Source organism: Suricata suricatta, chromosome 3 (genome assembly GCF_006229205.1).
Source record: "Suricata suricatta isolate VVHF042 chromosome 3, meerkat_22Aug2017_6uvM2_HiC, whole genome shotgun sequence".
In the NCBI taxonomy this organism is placed as follows: domain Eukaryota; kingdom Metazoa; phylum Chordata; class Mammalia; order Carnivora; family Herpestidae; genus Suricata; species Suricata suricatta.
In genome coordinates, this window is record NC_043702.1 from 42,650,812 (window position 1) to 42,663,004 (window position 12,193).

The following is a 12,193-nucleotide window of genomic DNA, read 5'->3' on the forward strand; positions in this document are numbered from 1 at the left end:
CTGATCTTTAAGGGGTCAGATAATTTGATGATGATATTAGCCACAAGTAGAAATGTGTTTACTAGGTTGTGTGGCTGCAGGATCATATCCATACATATTTCTGACATAGCTGAAGATCCAAGTCCTAATCATTCATCCAGTTTCCTGGAATAGTCTCTGTTCCCTTCTTAATGAATGAGGCTGTTATATGAGCTCCTTTAACTCTCTTCTGTCATCCTTTCGATTCCTCCGGCGTGTGTCTCACCTCCCTGCCAAGGGAAGCGTCCCCATCTGTGCCCTCATTCTGTTCTTTCCTGTCTTATTTAGGAGCTAATTGCATCAGCCCTCGCCCTCTTTTGGTTCTCTTCAAAATTTTGCCTTCTTGGCTTAGTGCACATTTTTTTTTGCCACTATTTTCAGAAGTTTCCCTGCTTTTACAAAAAAGCCTTGTCTTGATCATTTTTTCTCAAGCTCCCATACTGACTTTGTCTTTCCCTCCTTGCCTTCAAAACTGCACAAGCAAGTTTTTATTTACTTCTTTCTCCCACTTGATGGAACATCTCCACCTTTGCTATTTTTGATTCTTCTTCAGCCTTTGACATTGATTACTTTTTATAGCCTTGCACGGTAGAAGAATGTAGGCTTTGGAATTAGCAGGCTTGGGTTTGAATTCCTCTCTGTGTGACCTCTGGTTTCATTTGTATAATGCGTATACATGTGTATGTCCTTGCCTCAGAGCTGAGGGAAATGTACACAGTACGTGTTCCTTCCCTTCCCTTCCCTGTTTGGCCTGGTTTCTGACATGGTGCACATCCTGTGTAGCCACACCATTTATGAGGTAGGTGGTGTTACTATCTCCACTTTACTAATGAGGAAATTAAGATCAATCACGTAGGAGGTGGTGGAGCTGGGATTCTACCGCTGAGTTATTCGCTCTAGAGTTCAAACCCTGAGTCTCTGAGCCAAATTGACAGTATACTGTTTCTTTAAATATGATGTCTGTCTTAGGAAGTATCTTTATTTTCTAATTTATGAAATGTCTGAAGCAGTGAGCTTTTCAAATGAAATTTTCTTCCCTCTTTTTTCTCTCATGTATTTATGTGTGTGTGCATAAGCACAGACAACGGGAGGAGCCCTTACATGGCCTTTTTACCCCATCTGTTTCATCCATTCTTCTACCTGCCTCTCTCTGACAACCACCGGTTCTCTGTATTTAAGCTGTTTTGTTTTTGTTTTTGTTTTCCTCTTTGTTCATTTGTTTCTTAAATTCCACATATGAGTGAAATCATACGATATTTGTCTTTCTCTGACTTGCTTTGCTTAGCATTATACACACTAAGTCTGTCCATGTTGTAAAAGTCAAGATCTCATTCTTTTTTATGGCTGAGTCAGACTCCATTGTATACACACACCGTATCTTCTTTATTCATTCATCTGTTGTTGGACACTTGGGCTGCTTCCATATCTTAGCTGTTGTAAATATGCTGCAGTAAACATAGGGGTGGCATGTTTATTTTCAAATTAGTGTTTTTGTTTTCTTTGGGTAAATACCCGGTAGTAGAATTACTGGATCATGTGGTAATCAGTCCTATTTTTTTTTATTTTGAGGAACCTCCATAATGTTTTCTCCAGTTGCTGCACCAGTTTGCATTCCTACCAACAGTTCACAAGAGTTCCATTTTCTCCACATCCTCATCAACACTTGTTGTTTCTTGTCTTTTTGTTACTGGCTATTCTGACAGGTGTACAGTGATATCTCATGGTGGTTCTGATTTACATTTTCCTGTTGCTTAGTAATATTGAGCAACTTTTCATGTGTTTGTTGGCCATGTAGATGTCTTTGGAAAAATGTCTATTCATGTCTTCGGCCTGCTTTTAATTAGTTTGTTTTGTGTTGAGTTGTACAAGTTCTTTAAATATTTTAGATATTAATCCCTTATTGGACATATCATTTGCAGATATCTTTCCCTCTTCAGTAGGTTGCCTGGTCATTTTGCTGATGTTTTCCTTCACTGCACAAAAGCTTTCTGTGTGTGTGTGTGTGTGTGTGTGTGTGTGTACTCCCAGTAGTTTATTTTCGCTTTTGTTTCCCTTGCCTTAGACATATCTAATTTTATATATATGTGTGTGTGTGTGTGTATGTATGTGTGTGTGTATATATATATATAAATTTTTTTTAGAAAAATATTTCTACTGTCAGTGTCAAAGAAATTAACTGCTTGTGTTTTCTTCTCAGAGTTTTACAGTTTCAGATTCCACATTTAGCTCTTTATCCATTTTGAGCTTATTTTTAGTATACTGTAAGAAAGTGGTCCAGTTTCTTTCTTTTGCATGTAGCTGTCCAGTTTTCCCAACACTATTTATTAAAGAGCCTATCTTTCCCCCATTGTATATTCTTGCCTCCTTTCTTGTAGATTAATTGGCCATATAAGACACTGGGGTGTCTGTTCTGTTTCATTGGTCTCTGTGTTTAGTTTTATGCCAGTGCCATACTGCTTGGAGTACTGTAACTTTGTGGTGTATCTTGAAATCTGGGATTGTAATACCTCCAGCCTTGTTCTTCTTTCTCAAGATTGCTTTGGCTATTTGAGGTCTTTTGCAGGTCCATATGAATTTTAGTAGTATTCTAGTTCTGTGGAAAATATTGTTGATATTTTCATAGATATTGCATTAAATCTGTAGATTGCTTTGGGTAGTATAGAAATTTTAACAATATTTGGTTCTCCTAATCCATGAGCATGGAATATCTTTACATTTGGGTCATCTGCAGTTTCTTTCATCAATGTTTTACAGTTTATAGTTACAGTACCTCTTTGGTTAAGTTTATTCCTAGGAATCTTATTATTTTGGTGCAATTATGAATGGGATTGTTTTCTTACTAAGTGGTCTTTTCAATGAAATTAATTGGTAGCTAAATGGGGAAATATAGCAAAGATAGAGTTTGTGTTTTGAGGATTCTAGATTGCATATAAAGTGCTAAACCAAGAAAGAGGGCACAGGCAATTAGACATCATAGTAGTTCTGAGGTACACAACTGTGGGCTTATATAATACAGCCCTGTTGGAAAGGGAATTGTAGCTTCATTGACTTCACAGACTAGAAGAGATAGAAGTTGGCTATGTTATCCTTTAAGAACACCTTTCAGCACTGTGAATTAAGTTCACCATGTGGGCATGGCTCTGGCTAGAGGAAACCAGTGGTTTCATCAGCAAAATGGACCCCTTGTCTTCTTGCCTTTGGAAGGGAGGGGCCTCCTAGCACAGTATGCTAGACTGCTGTATGGGTGCCATCAACCTCATGGCCTGCAACCAGAAAGATGCCAACGTGAGTGGCATTGCTACTTGGGCGTTAAATGAGATTATGTATATACAACACTGACTGCAAGAGAGTTCCTATGAAAATAAATCAGATGCATAAAAGCCTTAGTTGCTCCCTCCCTCCCTCCCGTCTTTTCTTCACTATTGTGACTACAGGTAGGATACTGAGCTTCACTGACCTTTTCCTGTAGAGTAGCCGTCTAGGTTTTAGCAGCTGCTAGGTAATATACTGCCCTTCCCATTCACTCTGTTCTCTGAATCTGTGTGCAAGACTTGGGGTTGCTACAAAGAACCTGGAATCTTGATGGTGGGGAATTCTTTGACCTAAAAAGTTAAATTTATACCTTTGGGACAACCACTCAATGACATGCTTGAAGACTGTCTATTGCAATCATAAAGAAAAGGGCAAGCACCATATTTACACAGCATGTGACGAGACCCTTGCAGCAGCAGTTGGTCACAGTCCTACACACATGTCAGAACACGAGTAATAGCATCTTTAAATGCAAAAGGGAGTGGCGTAGCACTGTAGCCAATCAGCTGGGCCTGTAATTCTTGTTTTATTAAACATTTAAATACTGTAGAAGACCATTTCATGGCATCTTGAATTGTTTTTTCTCCTTACTTTTGAGGTAAATGGATTTATTTATAGATAAAGACTATAGTTCAGTTAAAATACTTCTCTTTAGTCACAAAAAGAGTAGTAAAGACCACTGTATTTTTACTCCAGCTTCTTTATAAAGTTAAAATGTCTTCTGATATATTTGTCGTTTGTAGGTTGTGTATTAATTTGACTTAAACATAATCACTCTTTGCTTACCTAGATGAGACCATAATTTATGTCAGGCAGCTACAAAATATAGATTTATTTTATTAAGTGATAGGTACAGAATTCATTCCACTGTTGGAATGATCTTTCTTGTTGTTATAGTAGACTAGAAACTATTGGTGCTTTGGCAAGATTAGGATAAGGCATAATCTTACTTTTATGAAACTGTTGTATAAAAGTACTGTTTAAGGAGCAAATTTTAATAAGCTTTATATCAAAACATGTATTATTTTCTCTCATAGGTAATTAATAAAATGTCTCCAACATCCCTAAAGATCACACTAAGGCAACTCATTGAGGGGTCTTCAAAGACCTTGCAAGAAGTATTTGTTATGGAATATCGGCTGAGTCAAGCTTGTATGGTAAGAATTTTTGAAAAATATAGTTATTTTCTATTTATGAAAGTAATAGATGTTCATTGTGGAGCATGTAAAATCTAAAAAGCTATAAACAAGAAACTTAAAACTACCAGTAAATCTATTCTGTGGAAACAGTAACAGGCCAGTTAGTTTAAGGTGTGTGGAACTATTCTCCCAAATTGTTCTTAAGCCTTTATGAAATAGCAATTATATTTGCATGTACTGTAAGAAAGCCTCTAATCTCAGGTGGAATTCAAAATAGAAATTAACCATTTTTCAGGCATGGTCTCTGACCTTAGGATAAGAAGCATAAACTCTCTACAGCTGAATTCCCTTATTGGTAAAACAAGGAGTGTGTGTGTGTGTGTGTGTGTGTATAAAATATGCATATATACATATATATAATGTAAGAATGGAAGTTACTAGTCTGTTACATGGTTTAGTTAATAGATTAGCACTGAAAGTTCCATTGTAAATACACTTAAAGTAGAAAACAATCACATAGAATATTAATTTTATGAAATACTTCAGAATCATAGAGATTTCTTCTTCTAGATGATAAACTCTTTGAAAGCAGAATCATTGCTTTTGTGTTATGTGTAGAGGGGCTTTAGGTTAATAAATTTATGGCCTAAAGAAAATATTCTGTTTAATAACCAGGAAGACGATATCCCTAATGAAATTTAAAAAAAAATTTTTATGTTTATTTATTACTGATACAGAAACAGAGCATGAGTGGGGGAGGGTCAGAGAGAGAGGGAGACACAGAATCCGAAGCAGGCTCCAGGATCTGAGCTGTCAGGACAGAGCCCAACGCGGGGCTCGAACCCACAAACCGTGAGATCATGACCTGAGCCGAAGTCAGATGCTTAACTGACTGAGCCACCCAGGTGACCACCTAATGAAATTTCATGTCTTGCAATAGATAAGGGGGGGTGCCTGGATGGTTCAGTTGGTTGAGTGTCTGACTCTTGATTTTGGCTCAGGTCATAATCTTATGGTCCCTGGGACTGAGCCCTGTTTTGGACTGCATGGGGCCTGCTTGGGATTGTCTCCCTCCTCTCACTTTGTCCCTCCCCTCCTTGTGTACTCTCTCAAAATAAACAAACATTAAAAAAATAGTTAAGGTATTCAAAGGAGTACATCTAATTATAAATAAAATTCTGTCAGTCTCTTGAATCTTAAAGGCACTTCTAGTGGGATGAAAGTGGCAGCTGAGGTCTGTTGTTTAAGAAAGGTACTATGCCAAGCACTTCACACACATCCTGTCCATTAAATTTTACACTATTTCTAGAATGATAGGTATTATTCTTGTCTCCACTTCACAGATGGGGAAAAGTAGCCTGCCTAAGGTGGTGTAGCTATTAAGTGTGTAAAACCAGGTGGTTTCACTGCGGGGCCCTGCACTCTCCACCACTACCCTTATACCTCACACAGCCCCTGCTTCTTACTGTGCGTTTACTGCACTGCCTGGATTGACTCACCCCTGCCTTCCTTCAGCAAATACATTAGCTGTGTTGCCAGGTACCGTGCTAAGTGTTATGTTGTAGAAAGAGTGACCCAGTCCTTTTTTTCATGAAATGTATAGTCTACTGAGCTTATGAAGAACAAAGTAAACAAAATAAGTAAAATAATTACAAACTGTGGCAAGTGCTCCAAAGGAAACATACAGGTTGATGACAGAAGAGGACGAAGCAGAGACAGGAGCGGGTAGTAGAGCAAAGGGAAGTAAGTTGTCAGGGAAGACGTCTTTGAGACGCCTGTGCATTTGTGACCCGAAGAGTAAGAAAGGAGCATGGTTGAGAAGTCACCTGGGTTTCAGCAGTCGATGGTTTGGTTCTATTTGCTTTAAGAAAGTAATTATTGCTGCCGAATGGAGATGGGGTTAGAGGGTTCGAGAGTGGATATAGAGACCAGATTTGCGTTTTCGCAGTAATCCAGCTGTCAAGTTGTAGTAGCTGAGATAAAGGTGGCAGCAATGGAGAGAAGTGAATGATTTTGAGACTAACATAGGAGAGAGTTGATAGGCCTTGATGATGGGTGTGAGGGAAGGAAAGAATGCATTTAGCAATTAGTGCTCGGAGTTATGGGTTAGAGATTTAAGTCTGAAACTTTGGAGATTTATTTACTTAATAAGAATGCTTACCATGTGCTAGGCATTGGTAGAGGCACCAAGAACGCATAGGTCCACAAAACAGACACAATGCCTATTCTCATGGAACTTACTTTAGTGCGGGATATAGATTGTCAATAGACAAAATTATAAAATATATAGTGTAGGACTGTAAGTAGCAAAGGCAAAGAAGTAAAGTGGGAAGGAAGATGTGGCATAAGGAGGGAGGTGCAGTTTGAACTTAGGACGACCAGTGAAGACCTGACTGAGAAGATGTTCTCTGAGTGGAAACCTGAAGGAAGTGGAGGACTGAGCGGCATAAGTATCTGGGAAGGGCGTCCAGGCAGAGGCAGTACACAGCTGGGAGGCAGGGGTGCACCTGCCGGTTCCGGGAGCTGCAGGAGTCACTGATGGTGTTGTGGACAGACGAGGAAGGTCAGTGCGTGAGGGAGGTGAGGTGAGAGCCAGCAGGTAGAGAAGAGCGGGGCAGGGCAGATGTAGCTTCCTCAACAGTCTCCTGTAAGACTTTGTTCTGAGTAAAATGGGAAGGTGCTGGATGTTTTTGAGCAGAGGAGTGACATGATCTAATATATTAACAGAACTGATAACTCAGGTGCTCATGGGTATAGAATGGGTAAGATCATATAGAAGGAAAATTAGAGAGCCCAGATCTGAGCCCCAAGAAATCTAGCATTTTGATTAGGGTAGAGGAGAAGGAGTAGGGGAAGAGAAAAAGGACAGAGGTGGGAGAACCAGGAGAGTCAGTAAAGCAAGAGATGAATGTGTCGAAGAGGAGGAAGCACTGACAAAGCGCCCAGTAGGGGAGGATGAAGTCACACTCAGCATACGGCAGCCCGGAAGTCACAGGTGATTTTGGCAAGCCGTTTGAGAGTGTGGGGGCAGAAGTTATAGTGTGGTGAGGTAGAGAGGAAATGAGTAAATGGGATGTGGAGAAGTGGAGGCTGTATGTATACAACTCCTTCTTCTTAAAAATAGGGTAGAAGCCGAGACTGTAGAATCCAGTGAGGTTCCTTGTTATTTTAGAAGGTGGAAGATACTAGAACATGTTTATAAATGATTGGGAATGATCCAATAGAGAAAAAAGATTATGTGGATGATACCAATAACATTTACTGGATACTACTGTGTGTCAGACACCGTGCTGGGATGTGGAGTAAGATCATCCTGTGATGGATGTATTGATATTGCCAGTTCATGTAAGGAAGCCTGGCATTAGTGAAGTTAGTACCTGAAGGTCACATAGCTACTATGTAGTGGAGCTAGGGGGTGAGCCCAGGCATTTGAATTGCAGTCAGTCACTGAGTTATGCTGCCTACACTGATGATGCCAGGAGAAGAAATAGAGATTTGCTAGGGTTAGAGGTTGAGAAGGGAGAAGTCAGTTAAAATTATCATCTTGGGAAGCCGGGAAGAGAATAACTCCTCGTTGAACAGTTTCCATGCCTGTTTGAGATTTGTGGCTATGCATTTTATTTTTTTTAACAATTTTTTAAACATTTATTTATTATTGAGAAACAGAGACAGAGCACGAGCAGGGGAGGGGCAGAGAGAAGGGGAGACACAGAATCTGAAGCTGTCAGCACAGAGCCCAACGTGGGGCTCAAACTCACATGCGAGATCATGACCTGAGCTGAAGTTGGACGCTTAACCAGCTAAGCTACCCAGGCATCCCTTTAATGATTAAAAAGAATTTTTTAAATATAATTAATTGTCAAATTGGCTAACAAACAGTGTGTAAAGCATGCTCTTGGTTTTTGGGGTAGATGCCCGTGGTTCATCACTTACTACAACACCCAGTGCTCATTCCAACAAGTGTCTTTCCCTCTCCCCCAACCCTCCCCCCACCCCATCAACCTTCAGTTTGTCCTCTGTATTCAAGACTCTCTTATGGTTTGCCTTCCTCCTTTCTGTTTGTAACTTTTTTTCCCCTTCCTTTACCCCCAATGGTCTTCTGTTAAATTTCTCAAGATCCACATATGAGGGGAAACATGATATCTGTCTCTCTCTGACTGACTTATTTCACTCAGCATAATACCTTCCAGTTCCATCCACATTGTTGCAAATGGCATGATTTCCTTCTTTCTCACTACCAAGTAGTATTCCATTGTATATATGAACCACATCTTCTTTATTTATCAGACATTTAGGCTCTTTCCATGATTTGGCTATTGTTGATAGTGCTTCTATAAACATTGGGGTACATGTGCCCCTATGAATCAGCACTTCTGTATCCTTTGGATAAATTCCTAATAGTCCTATTTCTGGGTCGTAGGGTAATTCTGTTTTTAATTTTTTGAGGAACCTCCACACTGTTTTCCAAAGTGACTGCACCAGTTTGCATTCCCACCAACAGTGCAAGAGGGTTCCTGTTTCTCCACACCCTCGTCAGCATCTGTTGTTTCCTGAATTGTTCATTTTCGCCACTCTGTGTGGTCATGAATTTTAAATGAAACCATTCACAGTTGTATGATTTTTCTGCAGCAAGATTTAGCTACTCGAAAGAAGGTGGAGGTATACTGTAGGGGCAGCTAGTGCTAGGATTTTGCCAGGAAAGAATAAAGAGGAGAAAAAGACTTGAGGGAGATGAGGGCATTTTTGAGGCAGGATGACCACATTAATGGACTGGGGAAACTGGGCTAGATGGGGAGCAAGGTGAGTGGTGGCAAAGCAGAACCAGTGGTGTTCAGTGGGGTCAGGGATCTGCAAGTGAAGGTACTTGAGCAGATAAGAACCGGAGGTGGTGATCAGAGAGTGGGTCATCAGGGCAGTCCAGTGTCTGTGTATTTCAGGCTGTGGCCTGGGGGGTGGGAGCCTACAGCGGGTGGAGGGGAGAGGTCATCACTGGGAATAAGGATGCCTGGAATTCACCATTTATCTCACATTTTTTTCAGAGAGGCCATGACTTTCATGAAGGTGTTAGGGCAGGTAAGTGATGGATGTCTTCTTCCTGGCTATTATGGAAATAGGATTTGTGAGCAAATTCTGTGAATCAAAGATGATAGTTGTTTTATTAGTGAAAATTATACTTTCATAAAGATTATAAAGTTGTTGCTTTTTAATATTAACCAACTGACATATAAGGGAAGATCAGTCTTTAAAACCAATATTGTTTGAGAAATTTTACATAACCTTGTGTCACTGCTCCCTAATTTCTATGTAAGAGGTAACCCTGCTTCTACAATCACAGACTGCCTCTGCTAAGTGTCGCTGTGCTTGAAAAGTCCTTCCATTGCTGAATCCTTTGAAAGGTGCATTTATTTATTCCCTTGCAAGAAGCTGTCAAATTCCCTACCCCTCTTCTCTCTAGTACTGGCCTGGCAAAATCCTAGCAGCATTGAACTCTACCATCACCTCTTTGCCTATAACTGAGAAGTTCAAAATTGACATTAAGAAAAACCATATGACATAATTGGTAACATGTGCTAGTGTTCTTATTAATTTCTGGTTTCTCTTTATCTTTATCTTCAAAGTCAGCATATTTAGAAAAAGCAAGTGAAATGGTTGATTTTCAAATGTAGCAAATTTGCAACAACTTTTTATGTATAAGCCCATATCCCTATAAATAGTAGCTGTTTATGTTGTATAAAATGAGTTCTTAACCTTTGCACATTTTTTGCACATCTCATTTTTTAATGTTTTTATTGATCGCTTTAATATAGTACAGACTCTGTATTTACTTTAAATAAAAGATTATGTTCTCTGAGCTGTAGGCTTTGATAAACACTGATCACCGTGGTAGAATTATCTTAATTTATGGCATGATAAGATATCATCAGAAATAAGCAGGGGTTTAAATCCTTTTAGAAGACAAAGGGAATTGAGTCAGAAGAGATGCCTATGTTTTATAGAAACCAGGTAAAATAGGTACTTTTCCCACTAATTCCCTGCAAATTCTTGCTGTATGTGGATCAGAACCTATACCTCTGTTATTAGAAGGACATGTGTGCTATTTTGGGTTTTCTTGCTAAAGCATTCATTATATGTTATAGCAGCCCTTCTTAAACTTAAAAAATGAAGGTATTATTTTCATATTTATTCCATTATTTTAAGGAAACAGTTAAAACCAAGCAGCATCAAAGTTCTGATTAATAAAGCAAGAGCTTATCAAGCTACTTTCTAATAAAGAGAAAGTATACTGCCTCATTGTTAGTATAAGCTCCTTATTTTGAAAGCGGCATCTATTCTGGGTAAAACTGCTTGGTGTTCTTGCATAATAACCAAATGTTTGCTACCGTTTGCTAATTATAAAATATGTTAGCAAATTAGATAAAATAAACTAGCAAATTAGGGGACTGGTTGTTAAAAATTCTTACTCTTAACATCAAGAATAAACTTCTTCCTGGTTATAGAAGAAAATAAAAATAGGTTATTTCAGCAGAGCTAAAGAGTTACCAAATGGAATTTGAGTGGGTGCCTCATGAGATTTGAAAAACCCTGAGCTGTCTAAATGGCAAGAACTTGTTATATCTATGCTAAGTAAAAAATTAATGTCAGTTTGAAATAAAAGAACATCCAGATTTGTTTAATATTCTCTTTCTTTTTGCCCTTCAGACTGTCAAGGTGGTAGATAGCATGATAGCATTGGCCAGAGGGCTTAAAAAAGGAAGAGATTCTTGAAGAAATGATATTCCAGGATTGTTTTTTGTTAGGCTGTCCAGGGGATGGAAAACTGTCACATTGGCAGGGGTCCTAACATCAGTGCTCAGTGTTACCACTGATCTGATACTGGCTAGGATCCTGTAGCTAGACAGCCCAGACTTAAAAAGCTCTAGTGTCCACATTTAATAATTCACAAAACCCCTTTCCCTCTACCTCCTGCTTCTTGGTTCCCAGATTGCTTCTTCAATTATTTAACCTTTTAATACTAAATTTGGTCTTTTAGGTTCAGAGTTTTTATGTTTAAATATTTTTATCATTCACAAAAATTATGTACATTTTACATATGGTTGAAATTCCCTACCATAATCATACCTAGTCTCCTTCTCTCTCAAAAATTTTTTGAGATAATTGTACATTAACACACAGTGTTAAGAAATAATACAGAGAGATCTTATGTGTAGCATGTGTGTAAGCGTAGTGTGCAGTCACAGCCAGGAAGTGGGCACTCGCCTACCTTTTTAAAGGAGAGGTTTGCTCTTTGCCTCATGCTTCTGATCCTGTGGGGATGCTACGTGGCTACACTGAATGGTGACCACACCGAAACAAGAGAAGCCGAGTTTCTCATGATAACCTGAAGGTGGTCTGGTATTTTAATGCAGAGCTGTGTGAACCACAGGATTCAGCAAAACAGCAGTATCCACGTTTAATTATGCATAAAGTCATCCCCTTCTAAGTAATTTTCCTTTCAACTCAGTGTGGAAGAGTTTAAAAGGCAGATCTGGGCCCTCCACCCTCCCCTGCCTTCCCTTTAAACTACACCAACCCTGGTTGTAGCTGTTTTATAATAGGAAGAGTTCATTTATGATTTTGTTTGAAGAAGGAAAAGCAGTTCTAAGCCTTAAGCCACATTAGTTCATAGGGTGTATTCAAGCTACAGGCATCAGACTTAGCAGGTTGAGAAATAACCACATGGGTTA

The 12,193-nt window shown here is 39.2% G+C and overlaps 1 protein-coding gene across 4 annotated transcripts in view; it reads left to right on the forward strand.

Annotated features, from left to right (window-relative positions):
- HIBCH (3-hydroxyisobutyryl-CoA hydrolase) overlaps positions 1-12,193 on the forward strand; it is a 93,842-nt gene that overhangs the window by 80,845 nt on the left and 804 nt on the right. For 3 of the 4 annotated variants that reach the window (XM_029934240.1, XM_029934242.1, XM_029934241.1), the window contains 2 exons: positions 4,368-4,487; positions 9,509-9,542. In XM_029934240.1, the coding sequence (XP_029790100.1) occupies positions 4,368-4,487; positions 9,509-9,542 (154 nt within the window). Of the gene's footprint in view, positions 1-4,367; positions 4,488-9,508; positions 9,543-12,193 lie in introns of those variants that run through there. The other variant, XM_029934243.1, reaches the window with a different exon arrangement.